General features: G+C 56.6%; 1 protein-coding gene across 2 annotated transcripts in view; it reads right to left on the bottom strand.

Annotated features, from left to right (window-relative positions):
- The window catches only part of TMEM63C (transmembrane protein 63C), a 31,486-nt gene extending 8,872 nt beyond the window's left edge, over window positions 1-22,614 (bottom strand). The window contains exons 1-7 of one of the 2 annotated variants that reach the window (XM_083837816.1): window positions 22,593-22,614; window positions 4,380-4,494; window positions 3,951-4,171; window positions 3,495-3,574; window positions 2,102-2,189; window positions 585-622; window positions 30-172 (exon numbers count right to left, since the gene is read on the bottom strand). In XM_083837816.1, the coding sequence (XP_083693942.1) occupies window positions 30-172; window positions 585-622; window positions 2,102-2,189; window positions 3,495-3,574; window positions 3,951-4,148 (547 nt within the window). In that variant the 5' untranslated portion in view covers window positions 4,149-4,171; window positions 4,380-4,494; window positions 22,593-22,614. Of the gene's footprint in view, window positions 1-29; window positions 173-584; window positions 623-2,101; window positions 2,190-3,494; window positions 3,575-3,950; window positions 4,172-4,379; window positions 4,495-17,810; window positions 17,993-22,592 lie in introns of those variants that run through there. The other variant, XM_083837815.1, reaches the window with a different exon arrangement.
- Between the last annotated feature and the right edge of the window lie 911 nt (window positions 22,615-23,525).

The following is a 23,525-nucleotide window of genomic DNA, read 5'->3' as shown; positions in this document are numbered from 1 at the left end:
GAGCCACCCCAAGACTCGGGTGCACCTACCCAGGAGGTCCCCCGAGAAGTTGACGGGCAGGATGACGGCCACGGACAGCACGCAGACCAGCATCAGCAGCACCAGGAGGTGCCGCTGGAAGGAGAGGTAGGTGGTGGCGTCGATCCCACACTTGCTCTGAATCTCCTCATCCCTGGGGGAGAGGGGTGGGGGTGAGTGCTGGTGGTGCCTCCCCACTGCTGCAAGAACCACCACCTCCTCTCGCCCCTGGGACACTGGGGCACACCATGGGGCTGCTCCTGCCCCACAACACCCATATAAACTCATGGCATCCTGCCTGTGGTATGTGGGATTCAGGCACAGAGGGAATGGGGGAAGCAAACAGCCCTCAGGCTGCCATCCCGTTGCAGGACTGGCTCCTACCAGGAGAGGCTGAAGCCCTTGCCTTTGGGGCAGGAGCCTGGGGTCAGCAGAGCCACGGGGGGCAGGCAGAGGGGAGCCCCTGCCCTCTCTCCTTGGGGGATGTTTTAGCAGGGCTGTTGGGCCACCACCCGCAGACAGCAGCTCCCTGGGGCACAGCCCCAATACCAACGGCACACACTTACTTCATCTGGTAGATGGAAATGAGCCAGGAGCAGAAGCCCTGGAAGGGAAGAGAGTCGGGATGAGCAGGACACAGAGACGGACCTCGGGTGCGGGTCTGAGGGGGCTCCGCTCCGGGCTGAGCAGAGGCAGTGCCCGGGGCTGCCCAGCGGCCTGGCTGCAGCACTGGCCAGAGGCAGGCGCCCAGGGAGGAGCAGGACACATGGGCCATTTCTGCAAAGCAGTCTCCGGGCTGTTTTAATGTCCAGCCCAGAAATGCCCTTCTCTGCGCCTTTGCTATCAGTGCCCACCAAGCAATATGCTTTTTGGACCACTACTGAGCACCAAGCCAGCACTGCCATACAGTAACACAGGACAACGCCAGTATCTTGTGTAATAGCTCCCTCCCTCTCTCTGCACAGGTAACATCAGGCCTTTTATCCCCTAGCTGTTACTTTACACTTCACCTACACTACAAGCTCAAGGTCTTTCTGCAGTCCTCCCTGCCATGGCTGTGTCCAACAGCACACAGCTCTGTCCCCTCCTCTCGCCCCCTTTCTGGCGGTTTTATGATGACCTTGAATGCAAAGGGCCTAAGGGAGAGCCCTGTGGGGTGCCCTCACCCTCCTGTGAGAGCTGACACCTTGTTCCTCCTCTCCTTTCCCCAGCTTTACCTGGGGGTGAAGCTGTTCCTCACCGAATGCAGGCACAGGGGTGCTTAACGCAGAGCTCCTGCCACACTCTGCTTCTCAAGCAATCGTTTTCTGTCTTCAACATCTGTTAGCCCCACAAGCCCTCTGGCACGCTTCCTGTTCCTGATGTGTCTGAAGAATTTAAGTACTTGTTTTTAAGCCTTCTACAAATGTCTCCTCAAACTCCTCTGCCCGCTCCTCTGAGTGCATTTTACACCTAACTTGGCAGAGTTCAGATTTGTCTCATTTGGGAACAGCTTAACTTTTAAAAGGGTGCCTTCTTACATCTATTAATCTCCCTTAATCTGCTCTTTAGCCATGCTGGCTTTCCTTTTGGTCTTTGTCAGTTATTTTTGATGAGCAATATACATTTACCCAGAGCACCCAGTACTGTGCCTTTAAATAGTCCTCTTGCCACCTTCAGGGATTTTGCTTCTTTGAATTCCCTGCCTAGTTTTTTTTTTTTTTAATAAATTCTGCCATTTTTTTTCATAGCCACAACAGTGATTGATCCTTGAACTTTTGTTGCCCAAAGAGAGAAAGAAACAAACAGCAGAATGCGTCGGTCCGTGCTTGTTTCTAGCAACACGTTTTGTGCCTGATGCTGCAGAGAGGAAAAAGAGACACCAATACAGCGATGTACTTGTGTGGAGAGAGGGGAGATGCAGGATGCAGGGGGCTCTTGGTGCTCGTGGCATTGGCAGGGAGGTGCTGGGGGGCGGCTCAGGGCTGCCTGTGCGGTGTCACTGGCAGTGAGTGCCCTGGGAACACCCCACAGTGGGACGAAGTGACCCAGGAATGCCAAGAGCAGCTCCGGGCTGTCCCTGCCGCGGCCGCTGTGAGCTCACCACGTCCTTGTTGTCGACATCCAGGGGGCTGCTCTCCGACGGGGACTTCTCCTTCTCGCTCTGCTCCCCGTAGAAAAGTGACGTCAAGCTTTGGAGGGAGGAGAGGAGAGGAGGGAGTGAGGCGGGGAGAGGCAGCAGAAAGGAGAGGGAGGGCACCCACGGGAAGCCATGCACTGAGCTTTTCCTCGGGGAGCAGCCTGGCTGCTGTGGGGTCGTGCAGACCCAAATGCAAGGTGTGTTTAGGTCAAGTGACAGAGGAGGGCAGTCGGTGGGAGGCAGGATGCTACAACGGCACCCGCACCCCAGGAACTGCCCCTCGCCATGCATCCTGCACTGGGGCTGCAGATGTGGTACCCCAGTGAACAGAAGCACCCCTGTCCACCTCCAGGCTTGGCTCCAGAGCCCGAGCCCAGGAGAAGCTGGCAGAGTGAGACAGGAGCAGGGCTTTTGCCAGGCTTGCTCCCAGCCTCGCAGAGACCCTGCGTGTACCCGCCTGCCAAAAGGAAGATGTGCTGTTGCCTGGGGCAAGCCCTGCTCAAGCAGCACATCCTACTCAGAAACCTAGTCCAGGTGCTGCTTTCACCATGGCAACAGTATTTTTTTTGTGGGATTCTGCACGTAGCCTGATGGATGGGCCAGGGCAGGGCCACCTCAGTGACATGAACATGTGTTACTGCTGCTTATCTCCCCTGTCCCCTCCTCTGGCCAGCTCTCCACAGTCCTGGGGTGGCAAGGAGGGGGGGATGCATCTTGGTGCTACCCAAAAGCAGCTCTGAGGCCTCTTTCTTTCCCAGGACAGGGCACTTGCTGGCACCAAGAGCCCTGTCACCAGACTCCCTGTGTCATTACTCACAGGAACTCTGTGTGCTGGGAGCGATTTGGCTGCAGTGGACATGGGGGGAAAAGGAGAGGATTAGAGGTGCTGCTGGCCACCACCACTGCCTGGATTAGGACAAACCAGTGATGGGATTAGGATGGGAGTCCAGGACCCAGGTCAGGACTTTTGGGCAAAGGATGCTCATATTGAGCAGCTGCCCCCAGAGAAGTAGGCAGTGGGGCTGGGCAGCCATGGCTTTAATTCAGTCCTTGTCTGGAGGTGCACTGCCTAACCTGTTTGGGTAACAGTCCCTATTTCCTCCTCTTTTCCCTTAAAAAGCTGCCCCTAAGCAAAACCTCAGCTCTGAACCTTCAGGAGGGGGGTCAAAGCTGGCCTGGGCATTCCCTCGCCTGCAGCAGACGGTGCCCATGCCCCCTGGCTGGGAAGGCTGGACCCTCCAGGACCAAGCAGCCAGGCCATTGCCCCTGGCCTGGGGGGACAGCAGCACCCTCCGGGCTCCTCCAGGGGCCGCCCCGTCACTTGGTCTCACCCGCAGTGGCCTCGTGTCCTCCTCACCTATCGTTGTCCATCAGCAGCGCCAGGCGCCCATAGTCCCAAGCCGCTTTCCGAAGGCAGGAGAAGATCAGGAGGAGAAGCTGTAGGAGGAGGGAAGAGGGATGGTGAAGGGTTTTATCACAGGGTCTCACCGCCTCCCTCCTTCCTGTTTTCATGCTCTCACACAACTCTCTCCTCAAGCCAAACTGCTCCTGCTCCATGATCTCACCACTGCTGCTGGGGGCTGACAGCACACACGACACAGCACAGGTGAATCCCCGTGGCCCCACACATCTCAAGTGTACCTCCAGCACCTGCTATTCCTGGTCTCCCAGGGGTGCCTCCTCTGAGAGGCTGGGACACGGGGAACTTGGTTTACTGGCTAAGGAGGCAGTTCCAGCCCTGACCCCACGTTCTCCAGGAGGTCCATGGGCAGTGTTGCCCATGAACACGGCACCCCGTTCACGGCCTGCTCACCAGCCAGAGGATGAAGTTGATGGCGAGCACGGTGGGCACGCCACCGAACGGCAGCCCTTGCAGGACGGTGCTGCGGGAGCGGGCGCTGAAGCATTGCTCCTCCGTGCTGTTCACCAGGGTGTCCAGGAAGCTGAGCACGTCCAGCGAGGTGGGGCCGGCACCGTCCGGCGCTGGGTCCACCGAGTACACGCTCTCCATTGGTGCCGTCACGGGGCCTCGGTCTGCAACACAGGGGCAGGGGTGAGGATGGGGCAGCTTTTGCTTGAAAAGGACTGGCTGGTGACCTTGGTGCTTCCCTAATCCCAGTCCCTCCCAGGGAAGGGCTGTGGGACAGAAGGCAGAGGGTGTTGCTGCACAAATCTCACAGCTACCTTGTGTCCTTTCTCCACTCTCATTAAACCCCGTGCTACTTGAATGTCTCCATCATACCTGAGACAGGTCTCTCTCCACCTCTCCCCCTCACTCCTGGAAGCTGGGTTGAGTCATGGCTACCCTGGTGTGGTCAGCAGGCAGGAACGAGGAACCAGAATATTTGCTTGAGTTTCTGAGAACGAGAGAAACGACGACGTTAACAAACAAGCAGCTGGGGCTGCGCTTGCTTCACCGCCCTCAGCCAGAGCTCCTCTTTGTGGGATGTCCTCCAGGCCTCAGCATCGCGGTCTGTGTGATTCGAGAGTCACGGGGCCTCCCTTCTGCCTTTCCACCAGAGCAGGATCGCTCCCTCCAAGACATCCTGAAGTCTTTAGGCTTCCCCCACTTCCTCTGGGAGCTGATAGTGCAGGCTACAGTCGTCACTGGTAGGAAACGCTTAAGGGCCATTAATGGCCAAGGTTGTGGCTTGCTTCCAAAACATTTCCGACCACCATGCTGTGGGGGAAAGGATCCTCGCCAAACCCACGGTACCTGGGGCCCCTGGGAACAACCACCCTACAGGAGCCAGCTAGGTCCCTAATGTCTCTTCCAAAAAGGCCCTGAGGTAGTATGTCTAGTACTTTGTAGGTAAATAAAGCCAGAGGGCTGAAGGCTCTGATTAGGGAGGGAACCAAACGCAATTTTGAAGTTGATCCTGTCCTGAGCAGGGGCTTTCAGAGCTGACCTCCAAGGGGTCCCTTCCAACCTCAGTTATTCTGTGTTTCTGTTCCTGGGGACCTGTGCTGCTGACACCACCACCTTCTGGCCTGTCTGGAATGCGTAAGGAGTTATATGAGTGCCCTGCCCTGTAGGCCTGCTGAGCTGTGATGCTGTGACCACAGCCTGTGCAAAGGCCACGTGAAACCCCACTTGTGCCCATTAGCATGGACTCCTGTGAGCTTTGTATTTTTATCTAAATTCCAGACAACAGAGACTCTGGTGCAGCCCCTGCAGTCACCCAGGCACAGCTGATCGCTGCTGCAGGATGCTCATTGTCCACACGGACAGGACAGGTGAAGAACAAGGGGCACGGTCTGTTTAAGCAGTGACGGAGGATCCAAACACAGCCAGCCAGCACCTCAACGGACCTGGATATGCAAAGTGTTTATGGTGTTTTTTCCCATCAAAACCAAACAGGATCAACTGTGCTTCAACACCAAAGGAAACCTGATTGAGAGGTCCTTGGGGAGTACAAAAAGAGCACACACAGAATGCCTCAGCTCAGAAAGGGGATATTCCTGAGCTCTACATGGATTTGCTTTTGTTGGGAAACATTTACTTCTGATGTGTCAGTGTGACAGATGGGAGACTACAATAGCACATGGTTTCATGTGCGCTGCTGTAGCCTCAGCCTCTCTCTCTTAGACCACGCAGCTTCCTAGCTGAGGAGATTACAGTCCTCTCCTAGAGCTCTTGAGGGGACCAAAGACCCCATCCTGCTGCTGAGCAGAGCGGGTAGGAAGGGGTGCCGGGGCAGGAGCTGACACAGGTACAGGCCGGACACACTGACTGGCTCTGACCTTCTCATCCAGGGAAAGGAAAGACTGAGGAAGAGAGAGGTTTTCAAACACAGAGCTGACAAAAAAAAAGGCTCTGACAGCCTGACAAATGCAAGCAGGTGGACACCAAGAACTCCCAAGGGATTCTCAACCAAAGCTCTTGAGAGCTCAGGGATGAAGAGCTTAAGAACTGGTCTTGGTGCCGGCAGTTTCTGAATTAAACAGAGATGTCAGCCGGCTCTGAAACCACGGGGGCCACTGGGGCCTGTGGCCAGGGTCGTCCCTTTCCTACAGGGTGCTCTCAATCTGTTCTTCCCATGTGCACATCTCCCTCCCTCCCCTCCTCGTGTAAACAGCAGAGCCATCACCATCTGGCATTTTCAGCTGCTAAATAATTCATTGCCTTTTTGTTAACACCAAGAGCGTGTCTCTGACCGAGGGAGCTGTTGGACCTTCAGCAAATAATCGAGGAGACTCCTAGCAACCTCTGGGTCCCTTCTCTGTTACCACCACTCCACCGCCCAGCGGGAGGATCCTGCTGCTTGTTTCTTGGCACCGTGTTCACTCTCCTAGGAGGAACATCCTGCCACAGGATGGCAGGTGAGGGGAATTGACATGGAAATTGGCCCAGGCTGGCTTTTCCTATGAAGTCCTTGCTGCTGCCCTCTTTCCCCAGTAGCTGATTATATTTTGCTCCTGGTGGCCAGAAGCAATGGGTTCCTCCTGGAGATGCTGCTGGTCAGTCCACTCCAAGCTCTCCTGTCCACAAGCCTCTTAAATGCAAACCTTCACCCACCCAGCCCAGCTGGTCCCTGTCTCCCCAACCAGCATTGTTTTTTCAATGCCAGAATCTTCCCGCACAGAGAAATTTCAGGAGCAGGAGAGGCCTGAAGCCTCCAGGCACCCCCATCCCCATTGCCCAAAAGAGCCATCACATCATGCTCAGTCCTGTAACACAGCCCTCGTGGCAACTCACAGCTCCTCTGAAGCTGATCTCAAGCTCATTTTCTTGCCTTTTCCCTGGTCCCTTCACCCCCAGGTGCCCAAACCGGCACCTTTCTGGACCATTTGTTCCAGCTAATCTCGCCTTTTATGGTGCTGTTCTTTGACAAGCTTAGGCAAGTTGCATAGCTGCAGCACTACCATTAAAATAACCATTGGGAACAACCAAATAAGTAAATCAGGTAAATGTCCTAGGAATGGTGCGTGCAGCAAAAATGGCAAGAGGAGATTTCTGCTCCTGCGCACCAGTGACAGACTGAGGTCAGACCTGTAGGACGTGGTCAACCTCCCCCCAGCTGCAGGTGACACCTTAAAAAGCAGTGGTCCCCACAGTGAGAGGTCACCTGGGCGCTGCAGGTCAGATTAAAGCTGCTGTCAAAACACCTGAGCTAAATTTATGAGATAATCCAGCATTTTGCAGCACTCTGGTAGCAGCACCGAGAGGTCCAGCCAAGCCCCCAGAATGAGCAGAGCAGCCCCTGGTCCCAGCTATGCCGCTGGCAGGGCACCTTCCTGCCGCTGGGATTTTGCTGACCTTTACGGAGCAGCAGAGGAGATGTGGTTGTGAACGACAGAGAGGGATGAGTGTATTCACAGCTGGGAGTGCTGCGAGAGGTCCCCCCCGTTGGCTGTGCATGGGCCAGTGCCTTCATGTGCCAGCCGCAGGCAGGCGTCCCCCCGGGCAGGCGCTGTCCCCAGGCAGTGACAGTGACAGCCACGTGAGGAAACACAGGAGCAGGCAGGGCTGCAGCCGGAAAAATGAAGCAGTAACAGAGAGGCAGAAAGCAGAATACGTGGCCTAATCCATCAAGGTCTGAGTTAGAGGAGAAACAGGGTCAGGAAATATGCAGAGTAACAGGGAAAGGCAATCCTTGCTTCTCCTCTTTGCGGCGGCTGTGAATGGGCAGTGGATTTATCAGATTGGCCATTCAAAGTGATTTGCTGGATGATTTCTGTGAACCATTTGCAGCGCGCAAGGTTTGCCTTGAATATTCGCTGCCCTGATTGCTTTGTTTATACACCAGCATCTGCTTCTCCTCTCCGGTTGGGTGGGCACTAATCCAGAGAATCAGATTTCCAATTAAAAATAAAGCATTTCTTCCATGCGGATGCAATTTTTTAAAAATTTGTCTTTCCCTTTAAGCACCCTGCCAGCAAATTCATTTGCTAGGGTATTCAAGGAAAGCTGGAGTAGCAAAACACCAAAACAAAGCGTTGGGAGAGCCCAGATGATTAAGCCAGGTTTCTCTGTGTGCCTGCGCTCATTCAGCCTCTGTGTCCTGCTTGGGCAGGACGGGGACCACTCACTTCTGCTGGTGGATGGGAAGCTGAGGCACGCCTCCAGCACCCGAGCTTGCGTGCCAGCAGAGCCCAGGGCAGGAAAACTGACTCAGCATGACTCGGAGCCTCGGGCTTGGAAGTCCCATCCAGACCCCGTGCTGAGCTCGGCACAGCCTGGCAGAGGCAGCTTTGGCACCGAAGGGCACGGTGACCTCCCCGTCCCTGTAGCTCAGTGCACACGCTGCGGGCCACATCCAGTGCTGACCAGGACGAGCGCAGAGGGAACGGGAACACAGGCACAGCCCTCCAAAACCTGGTGTATGTCCACAGTACCCCTCAGTGCCTCTCCCTTTGCCCTTCCCTCTTCTGATCATGGCCTCCATGTCCCGAAGACTGTGGGACCCAGGATCTGCTCTGCTCCCTCAGTTTCTACCACAATCCCTAAGCCATAGGACCCTTGGTCCACCTCCATGCACCTCCATGTTTCCCTATCGGTGGTCACCCTCCCCTCAGCCCAGGCCCTCTCCTCCACCAGGAGCTGTGTCCGGTACCTCCACGGCGCTTTCCCCAGGCCTCAGCGGGGCCTCGCTCTCCTCCCACCACTGCCACACACACTGTGGCTCCTCCGAGCCAAGGATGCTGCCGGCATGGCACAGCTCACCCCGCCACACCGTGTCCCTTGCCTTTGGAAACCCACTGAGCACGGCTGCTGGGACGGTGGTGGCTGGCACCGGCCCTCTGGCAATGCTCCTGTCGAGGCAGGATCCTACACGGGTGCCGCTGCCTCTGCCACCAGCAGCATCTGTCTGCACCACGCTAGCCGGCACCCTGTGAGCTGCTCCTTTCCCCAGCCCCAGGGGACAAGGCGTCCCTCCACCAGCCAGTCTCACACTGCTGTCCCTCCTGAAATCACTCTGGAAAGCCCCAAGAAACGATCTTTTCCCTTCCCTCCCAACATTTGCAGCAGCCTCCAGCCCCTCCAGGCCCTGGGGAGGTTCAGGAAGGCTCTGCTGAGCCCACAGCACAGTTTTTCAGCAGAAGACTGTCCCATCAGCAGCAGGACGGCCGCTGAGTCACAGAGAACAGGCACAGGCCCTGTCCCAGCGATGTCCCTTGTCCCCGTATCTCCCCTGGGTGGTGGTCACCTCCTCTCCCACCGCTCCCAAACGGTCCCACCAACACCCCTCACCTCAGCTCCGTGACCCGCCAGGAGGGGAGGGTTGCTGCTCTGTTCTGGGGAGCCAGGTGAGTCCCTGCTCTCAGGAGTGGCAGGTTGCCACCGCATTCAGGAACCCTGTGCAGGGACACATTGCCCCAGGGGCAGAGCAGCTCTTCTCCCACTCCTCCTCCACGTGTGTGTGATCGAGCAGCGGTGAGAGGGAAGGAGCGATAACCTGTGTTTGCTTTACACCCCGATGCCCTGCTGTGCACACTGTGCTTCCCCAGTAACGATGCTCAGACCCACGCACCACAGCTGGGATGTGCAAAGCACCGAGCAAACCCAAGGCTGTGCTGACAGAGCTGCCACAGGAAAGGGTCCTCCTCGCGTATTTATCACCTGTGAAGCTGGTAACCACAGCATGCTGTGTTTGGGCAGAGCCAAATCGGCACGTGCTGCTCTCGTTTGGCATCAAAAGCGGAGGGAGACCTCTCAGGAAGGCTGCTGTGGGAGGTCGGGCACTTGGAGGCAGATCGCTGCTTCCCCCTCCGAGGTAACCAAGCTCAAAGAGACGAGGGTGTCACAGCAGACGTGGAGAAAAGTGCCACCTCCTCCGGAAAAACACTCCCTCATGGAAACCCGTACGGAAAATGACAGTGGCTGTGTCCAGGCCCACAGCAGGTCACAGCTGCTGTTCTCACCACCAAAGGGTACCAGGAGCACTGCGGTCTCTGGAGATGCGGAAAAGGAAAAGGCAGGACAGCAGCTCCTCCCTCCCCAGGTCCCTTTTGCTGCTTGGAGAGCGGTGGGAGGTGGCGAGGAGAGTGGGAGTTTCATGTGCTGCCTTTTATAAAGCCACCTGCTGCCCAGAGACTTCTCTCCATCTGGAGCCGCCAGCTCAGCCCCAGGCAGCACCAGGGAGGGCAGGGAGCCTGCCCGGGGCAGAGGCCAGGCGAGGACTGCGCCTGTGGCTGCACAGTCCCCAACAGCAGGAGGCTGGGGAGCCAACTGAGCCCCTGCCTGAACGCCCAGATCTCACCACAGCTCGCTGCAGCTGAGCACCAGAGGAGCACCCCCCCCAGGACCACCAAGCGCAGCCGTCACAGCTCCCCCAACACTGCCTGGGCTCACCCTGCCCCTAACGCCTGCAGCCAGCCCTGAGCATCCTCACCCCACATCCACACAGGGCTGGTCTCGGGTGGGCAGCATCGCACTGGTCCCGTTCATCCCTCCGGGGAGGCCTCCACCACCAGCTGCTGCCAGCTGCCCCCCCTGGGCTTTTCTCCTGAGGTTCAAGCATCTGCAATGTCCCCTGCAGCTGATTCTGCTCCCGGAGCAAAGAAACCCTCCTGCCCTGCTCAGCTCACCTCTTTGCAAGCACAAAAGCTTCTTCCCGAGAGCAGTGGCTTACAGCACTACACACACACACACACACACAGGATGTAATTTTAGAGCATTTGCAGAGCTAGAACACTTTCTATCGCCTGTGCTCGCTGCCAGGAACAAAGAGTGAGATTTGGGCTGCAGCGGGAGCCCACAGCCACACCGCTTGCCAAACCTGGCCCCGGTGAGGCTTTTCTCCCACCTCTGCCCAGCTCCCAAGCAGATTTGGGTAACACCAGACACCGGGATGAATCACGCCGCCCCGAGCGCGTGGGAGCTGGCAGCTCGGCTGAGGCTGCGCCCCGGCAGGTTACACAACGGGGACGGCCCCGCGGTCGCAGCATCCAGCCTCGCCCGCGATGCAGGGATTAGCTCTCAGCCTACAGGTTTGGGTCAACAGAGCTGCAAAGGGAAGGGGAAGCCTTTGATGGTGAACACAGCAGCCTGGGAGGAGAGGGCAAGGAGAGAAAATGCTCCCCAAGGCCACCTCCGTCCCCTGGGGACCCATCTGTAGGAAAGGGTGCAGGACCCACCAAATGGCCACCTTCCCCCAGTGCAGGAGTGAATTTGGCCCTCGAGCAGGGAGAAGGGAGGAGGCTGAGCCAGTCCCCCAGCCTCCCGCAGCCCCTGGGGGAGATGAGATGAGCGGGAAGCGGCTGCTGCGGAGGGAGGCAGCTCTCCAGCAAGCTGCAGCCGCGGCTCCGCAAGGCACACACTGTTCCAGCCTCCTCCCGCTGCGCCGGGTGCTCCGGCAAGACAGCTTGTCCCCATCACTGCTGCGCCCCCCTTCCCCAGGGGAATCCCCCAGCCACCCAGCATTGCCACAGCCGTGTGCCCACCCAGCACCCAGGGGGAACGTGGGGCGCCGGGCAGCCCTGGAGCACCAGAGATCAGAGGGGGATCCGGGGGCTGTTGGGATGGGAACGTCAGTGCACCCCCAGGCAGCGGGAAGGGGACGAGATGTCTGCTCCGGCCATGCCCGCTGCCCAGCTGCGGCACGCAGCCAGCACAGGGGCCTCGGGAGTAACGGATGTGACAGAGGAAAACACAAGAAATGGCTTATTTCCCGTTGGGCTGAGAAGGAAGTGGCACATAGAGTGGCTGGGCTGGGAAAGGGACTTGGCGTCGGGAGGAAGAGAAGCCGTGGGCCAGGAGGTGCAGCATTGCCCAGAGCCAGCAGTGGGGAGGCTCTGTGGACAAGTCACCCTTGGGCTCTCTGGGACCTGGGAGAAGACCAAGATGGCCAGTTTTCGGGGCAGGGAGGCACAGCTGCCTGCAGTTTCTCCACACAAGGCTGCCTTTCCCCATGGGCAGAACCGCCTCACAAAGCGGGCACTGGGGAAGGCTGGCAGCCCCTCGCCCTGCTCAGCTGCACCTGCACCAGGAATGCAGCCAGCCAAAGAGATCTGGGGGTCCAGGCAGGGAGCAGCAGCCCAGACACAGTCACTACAAATTTCTGCAAAGCTCAGAGGCAATTGGAGGCCAAGCAGGGGTCAGACAGGCCCTGCATTTGTTTGGGGAGAGATGCTCAGGGATGCAGCGCTGATACCAAGGGGTGTTCGCAGCAGCTGGGGTGTCCTGGCCCAGCCCAAGCTCCCACTTTGGGGCGGTGGTACCGGGCAGTTTGCGCATGCTGTGCTGCCATCCCCGCTCTGGGAAGCATCTCCCCACCTGCAAACACAAAGAGCCTGCTGCCGGCTTGAGCAAACCTGAGCTGAGCGTGCAGGATAGCTGAGGGTGAGGCAGCATGATAGCAGCCTGCTGACACAACTGATCTCTCCTCAAGATCCAGCTGAGCCATGGGGATCAGAGAGCTTTCCTCCGTGCGTGGGCTCCTGTTCGGGGAGCAGGCACTGAGCAATGAGAGCAGGATCAGACCCCAAGTCCAGCTCACAGCGCCTACCACCCTTTAAAGGCTGCAGGCAATGGGCATATGGAAACTTCTTCTGCCCCCTGCCATAACGCTGTCCCAAAAAATACCAAGCCCCATCACATGTACAATGAAATCCTCTCCCTGCCGAAATCAGCAGCAACACTTCTTTCACTGGGACCAGACATTCACCTCATTTTGGATGGAAAGAAACCTCAGAAATTTGGCTGCAGGGCCTGTCTGAATAAACTGGGAGGCAGTCAGAGGAATTCCTCTCACGTGTAGCTGCTGGGATGAATTAATCCTGAACCCTAATGATTACCCTGGAACACAAGTGCAGTTGTAGTCCATAGTAGTACATGCACAATACGTGGCATAGCAATTATGGCACGGCAATATTCGGCAATATTTTATAAGTCGCATTACAAGTTTTGTATGACTTGGCTTAATCGTATGTGTGGAAGAATTCATCCCCAAACTTCCCTGCAATGACTGAACTACCCTAAAAGTCTTTAAAATGTGACTTTCTCAGGAGGCGGCACGACCGCCGCAGCTTTTATTAGTATTATTCACTTTGTTGCTGTTTTTGTTCTGTTTCTGAAGGAGGAAGAGTTTGATGAAATTTCATGGAAGGAAACACAAGAAATTAAAAACTCCAATGAAAGAAAATTAAACTCAATGGAAAGCTCCCCAAAGAAAAACCCAATGAAACTGCCTGATCAGAAGATTAGTAGCAGTGTAATATGAAAGGAAAAAGCAATAAAGAGGACTTGGAACCAGAACAAATAAAAGAGCCATGGCTTTTTGAAACATATACCTGACATAAAAGTAATCACATTTTGTCTGAGCTAAAAACTTTTTAAATTAAAATACAGCCAATTCAAAACTTGAAATTACAACAACCTACATGCTAAGACTTCAGATCACTCTGATCTGTGAAAAATAAGTAGAAATTTGTGCATTATGTCCTTGTTGCCAGAGAGATGCTCACTGCCTAAGCACCTGGAATTAAAACCTGATGAACTCCAAAATCAGCTCTGACAGCAGCAACCTTTTTAAAGGAAAAAAAAAAAGAAAGCTTAAATTAATTAATACAGTGATTAGTTTATTCAAAGTTCAGAAAATTACTGCAAGTTAAAGCGGGAGAGGCTCATGGCCTTTCCAATCCCAATAAAAATGAAGTGTGAGAGGAGAACCTCTGCTAGTTCTGAATTCTTAAAAGCCAGAAATGATCAGATCATATCACCAGTTCTATTTCATATCTCCTAAATTCTAATTAAATTCTGTTCCTATAATGGAGTCATTATTGTTAAATCATTACATATACAAATAATGCTTTCATAAACTTTTTTTTAATGGACACATACATTTTAAGCTGTTTTATTTAACCAGCTAGGAACCATTTTCAAATGCTTGTTTTCTGCATTTTGAATACGATTTCATTTTGCACTGTAATATAGTGGGACCAATTTTATAACAAAGAACGAAGTGAAATCTAATAGTGACATGTGTCCCCATTTTCTGACACAAGAACCACAGACATTAAGAATCCTTGGGGATCACACTGCGGTGACCGAATCACAGACGTGCTGCGGCTGGAGGGCACCTCTGGAGACCTCCCAGTCCAACCTCCCTGCTCAAAGCAGGGTCAGATAGAGCAGGTTGCTCAGGGCCATGTCCAGGCAGGCTTTGAATATCTTCAAGGATGAAGACTCGGGATCCCAGCTGCCCAGGTATCCTGTGACCTGCCGTCAGCCACCTCCAAGCCCCACGAGTCACCCCCTCAGCTTGCCAGCCCTCGCACAACGTCTCCACACCTCAGCCTCTGCCACCTCCTATGGAGGATTGGCCAACGCAGGGTCCCCAGGCCTCAGCTCAGGTACCACCACCCAGATACCCTTCCAAAACTGTGGTTCCCCCAACTGCATCACCTCTACCTTCTCTGAATTTCGATCTCCCCCACACCATCCAACGTGGCACGTCCAGGGGCTTCTTGTCCCAACCTCCATCACCTCCTGCCCCAGGTGCCTCCCACCACCACCTCCCAGCTAACAATAAAATGAACCCCGGTGGAGCCCTTTCCACTGTCTCTTAGGAGGAACTCAGAAGTACACGAAGATATATTTTCCCACCTCTCACACCCTGCCTTTTAGCACTTGGGGGTGCAGTGAAGCTTGGCTCACTCAGACCCTGCCCTCCTCTCAGCTCACCCACAAACTATCTACAAATAATGAGACATCGATGCTGAGCAATCATGAGGAAGCATGTAGGGGACTCAGGTCACCCAAAGCTTTCACGTGCTCCCAATTTGCTCTGGTATTCCATTTTAAACACATCTTTACCTGAGATCAAACTAGAACAGCTTTAGAAACTCCTCCTTGGCCTAAGAGGTACCCGCAGCCTCTCGTGGAGACAGTGCTGGGAGCTGCACAAATGACCCTGGTGCTGAAAGGCTTCCTTACAGTGGCATTTAAGCTCCCCTGAGGCTGAGCAACATTACAGTAATTTCAATTAGCAATGTGATTTCTCAGCCAAAGAGGTTTGCTCTGCAGCCCTTAGCATGGATGAAGCTCTTCCACCCATACAGCCATCCGCTGAGAGGGCCGCACCGGGACCGGCAAAGCAGGACCAGGCGGGGGCTCAGGCTTAGGTAACCACCAGGGGAACCAAACCCAGCGAGGAGGTGCAGGAACCGCCACAGAGGGAAGGCGAAGCAGGGCTTGGGGCAGCAGGATGGGCGAGGGGAGCTCAGGAACCCCTCATCCATCTTCTCCATCCCACCTCCTCCTGCCTATAGAGAAGCCGTGCAGGACCCGCCCTGCCCCGTCGCACCCATTAGCCACCAACAATCGTGCCCTCGGCTGTGGGAACGGCAGTGCACAGCTACCTGGCCCCGGTCGGTCGCATTGTTACAATGGTGTGAGTAAACTCAGGCCATTGTTGCCACCTAATAACGGGTGATCGCAAACAAATTACCAGCCCGAGCAGCAGTAACTTCAAGGCAGTTTTTAAGAGGCACCTTAAAGTGCTGGGAGATGCCACGTGGGATCTTCAGAAGTGCTGAGACACCTCCTTGCTGGGGGGCCTTACAGCTGTTTAGGGACTGAACGCAATAACGAAGAGCTGAAGCAAATTGAGGCTGGAGCTGCTGCGCTGAAACCAACCCAGAGAGAACAAACACGCTCCGCTGCTTCTCCTGAAACCATCTCACAGCGAAACTGCTCCCGATCTGAGCACAGCACATAAGCAATGCAATGTTTTCTTCAAACTTAGGCCTAAGTACGCTAAATATATTTACAGCAATTAAACTAGGTAAGGAGAGCTGTTTCACCAGACACAGAAGCGATGACTGCAGAAGGCTTCGGTGTTTATAGGACTCATCGAGGAGTCAGCATTTTCACAGCAAGCACAGTGATGTTTTCGTAAGAGTTTATGTGATTGACTGATTAGTTTAATATCAATTGGATTCACTGGTGGGTGTTAGAAACATCTCTCCCTCTCATTGCCGCTCTGGTAAAGCTATCACAGTCTGTTAAGACGGGGGTATTTCCTACGAGGAATATTTCAAGGCAGCAATACTCCTCCCTCTACAACTCTTCAGATTTCGGCTCTGAAACCCGCTCCTTCCACCTCGGGCCACCAGTCCACGTGGCAGAAGGACTGCGTCTGCCTGTGAGGGCCCAGGGACCGCGGCTGCGCTGACGGGCAGCAGTGCTGTGTGCCCCCCGCAGCACCTGAACCGGGGATGTGCTGGTTAACCTGGAGGGGTGCCTTGGAGAGCAGATACAGAGGGATCCGAGTGTTAACATGGAAGAAATAAAAAAGGGGGCTGAAGGGCGTTCAGATGCACTTGCAGGAAGACAGGAGCCAAATGCTGCCGTGGCAAGCAGGCAGAGGTTTAAGCTTACTGGGAAGCAGGAAAAGCCCATATGTGCTATGGAGTCAGAGGCTGCAGGGGTCGGGCGGCCTCCACGCTTTTATTTATTACTCATTTGTTTGCAAAGGGCTGTTTGCCAGGCTGCTGGAGACAAATCCTTCCTGCAAGAGCTGCCCCTGCCTCCCTCTCCATCTGCCGCCCAGCCCCGGGCACCGCTTCCCAGGTGGCCAGGGGGAAACACCTGCCCCTCTGGCTGCCGGTCCGGCCTCAGGGCCTCTCCTCCTGCCTCCTGCTTCTTCCACACCTTCCCCCATCTCTCCTCTGGACAAACACCGCTAGCTACTTCGGCAGCCAAAACGGCACAGGGTGCCTCCCCTCCACCGCTCAGACAGGCTGCCGGACTTGCCACAGCATCGTAAAACCCCAGCGCGAGGCAGGGCAGGTTGCCACAGCGCGAGGTGCTCGCTCCTACCTCCTCTGCCCAGACGGTGTTCCCCTCACCTCCTGCCTCCACCTCTTCTCCCCAGTGAACTCTCTGAAAGGGGAGAAGCAGGCATGCAGATCAGCCCTGGGGATGGCGGATAAACGGTTAAAAGGAAAAAGATGTTCATGCAGAAAAAAAAAAAAATCCCTCGGCCAGACAAAGGTCTCTCTTTCTCCTGGATAACACCCATTGTGTCTGGGAGGTTTCTGAATTACACCCGGGGGGGTGCAGCACCACGGCCACGCGAGACGGGGGATGGCAAGGCCTTGATCTGTGGGCAGATCTGGATGTGGTCGTGAAGCGGGGGGACAGCAGCTCGGCCAGAGAGCGACCCTACAGCCCTTCCAGCTGGGGTCAAAAGCCGGGGGGTGAGATGGGGAGAGGAGGGGGAGCCGCTGCTCCCCTGCTAGCACGGAGCATCTCCGTCACCGTCAGGTGTGGCGGCTGGCCTGGGTGGCCAGGATGACGCGGGCACCGAGCAGGAGCCGTGGCATGACACAGCGGCGGATGACATCTTACCGCACCTGGGGCCAGCAGCACGGGCGCTCGGAGGGGCTGCCGAGGGGCTGCGGCTCCCTCCTCGCGGGTGCCCCCAACTTGCTCCGGAGGTTCAGGGGAGCCCCCGCAGCCGGCTGGGCCGCAGCCACCCATCGCCCAGGCGGGGACAGGCGTTACTTAAGGCCACCTGGGTGCGCTCCCCACAATGCTGGCTGCAGATCAGCACCCCCGGTGCCTGGACACCTCCCGCAGCAGCACCCCCGGCCCGCAGCCACCCCGCAGGGTGCCTGGGAGCACCCCAGAGGGGTGCCACGGGCGGACCCCAGCGAGGCGCAGCCCCCCCCGGCTCCGAGCATCCCCCCAGCCCCCCGGCGGCCGCCCCCCCCCGGCACTGACCTGCCCGGGGCCCGGCCCCGCTCCCGCTGGCTCCGCCGGGGGCCCCGCAGCGCCGCCTTCCTTCCCTCCCTCCCTCCCCGCCCGGCCGCGGGGTGCCCGGCCCGGCACGGGCAGGGGAAGGGGAAGGGGAAAGGGAAGGGGCCGGGGCCGCCGCTCCGCTCCGCCCCGCCGCCCGCCCCGCTGCGGCGCCCGCTCCCCTCCGCCTCCTTCCCCGCCGCCTCGCCGGGGCCTGCGGCGCGGGGCCTGCGGGGGAGCCGCCCCCGGCCCGAAGCGGGCCCGGTGCCGCCGAGCCGCTGCCGGTGCCGCGGTGCGCGGCGGCTGGGGCGCGGCCCGGGGCCCGGGGGGCGAACGCCCCTGCCTCGGAAAGGGTCGTGCAGGCTGGCGAGCCTGCGGTGGAGGTGCCTGCCAGAGCGGGGGCACCGGGAACCAAGCGTGCGGTGGGCTGCCGGCCCAAGGGGTGTAGGGTGGCACGGCTCCTCATCCCCACAGGGGCCAAGGGGAGAGAAGAAGCCAGGTGTGTCCCGTCGCATCTCCCCTTCTTGTAAACCTCCTCAGGGCTGAGACCCTGAGATGGCTCTCTGCTGATTTTGGCTCTGCTGGAGCCATGTGGAGCGAAGGCGGGCTACAGTGCAGTGCCTTCGGATAAAACTTTACTATAAATGAGACCTTTGTCCCCGAGCGGTGACTCCAAGGAGCTACCACAGCCCAAACAACATGACTAACGCTTCAGGGACCAGCCAAAAAACACAAGCTGCCATCTCTCTCCGTCTCCTTCAGCTCCAGCAACACGCACGATGTGAAGTCACTCAGCTCGCCCGCTCACCCTGACAAGCCAGCGCCAGTCCTACAGCGTCACCGGGGCTCTGGGACCTCGGCAGCTGCCTCGCAGCGGGTGACACTGGCTGCGTCAGGAGCCACCGAGCAGACAGGACTGTGCCGGCTGAGCAGGACACATGCTCTGCAAACCCTGAGCCACAGGGGGAGAGACAAAGTTACGGGGATTTTCTAACATGACCTGTGATTGGGGGTTGCCTCTGGGTCCCCAGGGCTAGACCCCCTACTTCTCAGCGCGTGCAGGCTGCACTGTTCATAACCCACGGCTTCTCTGACCCACCGAGCTGGCAAACAGCGTGCTCCAGCACTTAAACTGGCAAAAGCCATGGTGAAATCCTGAGCAGAGTTAACAAACCTGAGCAGAGATGGCGAGGTGCCCTGCTACCGAATGAATGATCGCCGGCTCCCCTCCCTTGGTCCACCAGGGGGACCATGGGCAGAGGTGACCGTCACCCATGGGGCACCCCACGTGTGTGCGTTACAGCACGGTTTCTCACCACACTGTGGGTCAGGCAGAGGAGCCCTGCACACAGTGCTGGGTTAGTGCACCCTCTGCACAGCCCTGGATGTGGCCCCAGGCTTCCTTGCCTGCAGACTGTTTCGAGGACAGGATTACCTGTTTCCTGTGAGGATTTTTTTTTTCTCATTACATTATGTTCATGCTTTGAAAGCAGGAATGAGTTTATTCTCATCCCTGTGACCAGTGGGGGGTCATCCCGCAGGTAGAGAGGGAAGCTCACACCTGAGGAGATTAAACCTGCGATGACACAGAGATGCTGGATGGTTCTCCTGCATGGCTGGCATGGCACAGCACCACAGCCCTTCAGCATTCACCTCTGTCACAGCCACGAGTGCTTAGCTGGGCCCCAGGGCATCGAGCAGACACCCAGAAAATGACGTCTGAGCAGTTTAGTAACCACACGAGGAAAGAGCTGGCAACCCCCTGCCTAGGGCAGCCCCGGGGATGGAGGCAGGAGGGAGGCTGCTCCCCAGACTCTCCCAGCCTTTTCCCTTCCTAGCTGCTTGCCACCTCCCGAAACACCTCCTGGCTGCGGTAGCTAAGGAAACAAGGCTCCTGCAGGCAGCAGCTTCTTTTATTGGGTACGAGCACTGCAGCCCTGGAGCACTCCCAGGGAGCTGTGACGGCCACCCCAGGGCTGTGGCAGTGCCACCCCCATGCACAGCCTGGGTGGGGGCCTCCGGGCTGCCCCACACTGCACCCAGAGCCTAAACACAGCTCAGCATCCCCCATCTGTACCCCCCGGCGGTCACACCAGCCACCTCCGCTGCGTTAATTAAGAAAGTTAATTTCTTAATTTTCAAGTGTTCACCCTGGGCCTTGGCAGGGCTGTTTGAAGGCAGCTTTCTGTGGGTAATAGCAGAGAAACAGGGGCCACAGCTGCTAAGATGGGAAATCATCTCTCCCACCGCTGGCTCCCTCGCGGTTTGCCGTGTGCATGCTTGTAATTTCAAATCTGCCTCAAACATCACCCGCCACCCAGGCTGCGTGACCAGGCACTAATCAGTTACATTAAAATATGCTAATTGGCTCTTCACAATTGCTGGCCTGGCGAGACAGAGTGGCTCGATGCTCACAGGCATGGCATTTCTCCACCGCTCCAGACCTCCTTTTTTTGGCTGGCTGGGGGAAGCGAGGTGTTCCCAAGGCGCTGCCCACCACCCTGAGCCCCATGCCAACAGGCAGCGTGGCTCATCACGGACAGCTCAAGTTGTCCAAGCCACTGCTGCAGTTTAAACACAACTGCTTGTCTTGACGAATGTCACTCAGCCCCCTGCTCCCAGCTAGTACTGCCTCCAGCAGTGTCTCTCAGGGGTCTCCACCTGCTCCCGTGTCCATGCAAGCAGCTGGTGCAGCTTCTTGCCCAAGGTCTTCCCCTCCCCACCCCAGCATCCTGCCCCTCACCAAATGTTCCTCCGCTTTCCTCCCCAAATCCTGCCTTTTGCAACACTGAGCACTTGAGCAATGGGTCAAGAGAGACCCACTGGAGATTTTCACCTAGACCTTCAGGCTTGCACTTGGCAACCCAAGCCACCTTTTGTACATCAGACATCCTTGCATTACCTGCAAATAGCCAGCACGCACTTTCCCAGAGGTCAGGCCCACTGCCCACCTACCCTGTCAGTGACAGATGCACTGACCTGGCCCAGAGTCTGCTCTGAAAGCCCAGGGTGTGTGTACTGCCTGCTTGTGGCTCCGTCGATGTGTGCAGATGGGAAGCTGGGTCCATTCATTCTATGGAAAATAAATCTCTCTCTCTTATGCATGTGTGTGGAAGAGCGAAATAAAATGCATACTTAGCTGTATGGAGCTTGCAGAGAGGTAAGCAGTATTTCCTGAAATGAAGGTCATAGATCAGAGTCAAATCTTTCCTGCAAATGTAAGGGAAACAATCCCCCTGTGTCAGGAGGTGCTGCTGGTAATTTCTGGTGGACAAGAAGAAGATCCACTCTGAGTACTTGACCTTCTTAATCAGGAAATGGCATTTGCGATGATGCTTCAAGCAACAAGAGATTGATTGCAAAGATACCAGGGAAAAGCGGTGGTAGTTTTAATGAGAATGTCAATGGATTATGGGGGAAAGATGTGAGCTGACAGCCCGAGCTGGGAAAGCCAGCGAGGAAGATGCACATCACGTAATGAACCATATTAGCTCTTGGGCCGAAGGCAGAGCTCTGCATGCAGGATGTGTCCCCGTGCACGTGCCTGGCTTGCCCAGGAGCACGTGGCAGACACAGCGCGCTGATGTTCTCCCTGGCTACACCAAGTTGCCAGCCGCACATCTAGCTAATGCACAACAGCATGGTCCTTTCCGAGAGTCATTGACTCTAAACAGGCTGTCTCATACATGAAACACTCCACAAAACCATCTTTACTAACTGTCTTGTGGGCCTTTTCCTCCATGTATAGAATAGAATCAGAGTGAAAGAAGAGCACAAGAAAATACAAAGGAAGGGCTAGCCAAGGTCAAGAAGGGGATTGTGAAGACTGGTTGGTATTCTGGTTCTGGAGGTAGCTGGCTGCAAATGCCCTGAGAAGAGCCTAAGAAGAGAGCAGCAGTATGGCACTCCTGAAGTGTCCTGTCCTGCTCAAGGCTCCCTGCACCAGCAAACACCCAGTTCTGGAAAGAGATCGGGAAGCCCTGTAAAATTTGGGCACCACAGCCCCTTGCACTTCCCCTGCATGCTGTTTGGAGAGCACCACATCTCCTCCCAGCCGTGCCGACCCAGCCACCAGCCATGTCCGCCCTCTTCTCAGCCTGGAGCATGCAGTGAGCGCTTAAGCCCTACTCATCAACTAGTAGTTATTGGTTAATTTCCCTGCTCATACTGGTTTTACTGTGTGTATAATTTATCATCTTCAACTTAATTCCTAATGATCCTTACACCTCCTTTCTCTCTCTGCTGCTTCCCATGGGCACTGAAATGAAGCCACCACCAGGAAGAGGAAATGTGGTGTCTATCAGGCTGGAGTTACACCAGGAAAGCACGGGGATATCTCTACATAACTGAAACTAGAAGGGAAACGTGGGTGGGTGACATGCTATTAATGGCTAGCAATGCCACCCTGCGATAAAAACACTGCCACTGCTGGTGGACACAGCCTTGTGATAAAAACACAGCCCTGCTTCTGGACTCTTGCAGGCCAAACAGGCTGGGAGATGTTCTGCTCCCAAACCACTTCCTTGGAGAGGCTTAAAAATGCCAGGAGCTGATTGAATTGGCTCGAGGTCTCCACCCCTGCCTCACCCAGGGAATCTCGCCCAGGGAATCTCCCCCAAGCTCTCCAGCTTGGCGCACGGGCTGTGTAAGGGGCCAAGAAAAGCTGTGAAGCGAAGCAAAAGCTTGGGAAGCTCCTGGATGGAGCAGATTTAGCCGTGTTGCGACAGAGGGCAAGTGCTGCAGCCAGTGCTGCGGGTTAAGACTCACATCTGGTGCAGCTTCTGTCCTCCTGCAGGCAGGATGGCGAGGTCCTCATCAGTGGCGACCTGGGGAGGCGGGGTGGGGGGGGCTTGCTTATAGCCACCGACCAAATCTGCTGCCCAGCTGACTTGTCCCCCTCCTAGCACTGTGCCCAGCCTGTGCCGGTCCCGAAGGAGGTGGCGTTTTGCCGAGAGCTGGCTGCGGGGGCTCCACAGGCCCCCAGCACCACCTACCGGCGTCCCCGGGCCCCTGCGCGGAGCGGGGGGGCTCCGTTTTGGATGCCTGGGTGCCGGCCGTGCTCGCCCCAAATCCGCCGGGCAGGAGCCTGGGAGAAGCAAATGGGACATCTCCAAGTGTCACTGCCGTGGGGAGCGCTTCCTCGTATTTCTTCCTCGTTTTTCTTAGCGCCATCCCGCAGCTCCTCGCTGCCTCGTCGGAGGCGAATCCTTCCCGTCCTTGCTGCTGCCCTGTGAGGAGGAGGAGGAGGAGGCAGGGGAGGCTGAAGGTGCCGTGCACAGAGCAGACACCAGGCCGCCTCCGCAGGCCCTGGGCTGCTGCTGGCCTTGGGAGATCCTCGGAAGCCTGGGATAAGGCAGGTTGTCACCTGGCAGGAGCGTGCCCTCTCTTCGGGCAGCCCGAGGCGTGGTAGCCCTTGAAACGTGGCTGCCAGCCTGACCTTGAGCTTTGTTGAAGCAGCGCTAAGGTCTTCCTTTGATACCAGATACATCAGGTGGTTCCCGCTATCAAGGCAGATCTCCAGGAAAAGATGCTGTTGATCACAGTTAGGGACAGAGAGGTGCCCAGAGGAAGCCTGGCCAGAGGTGGGGATGGACAGAGGCCTAACACCTCGACCCGCTCAGGGGGTGCTGCAGGAACCCCTCCCAGTGGGCACTGGGCTGGGGGGGATAACAGCCCTTCTTCTGCACCACATCCAGTGCT

Source organism: Anser anser (genome assembly GCF_964211835.1).
Source record: "Anser anser genome assembly, chromosome: 5".
Lineage (NCBI taxonomy): Eukaryota > Metazoa > Chordata > Aves > Anseriformes > Anatidae > Anser > Anser anser.
This window is presented reverse-complemented; position numbering and strand designations above follow the sequence as displayed.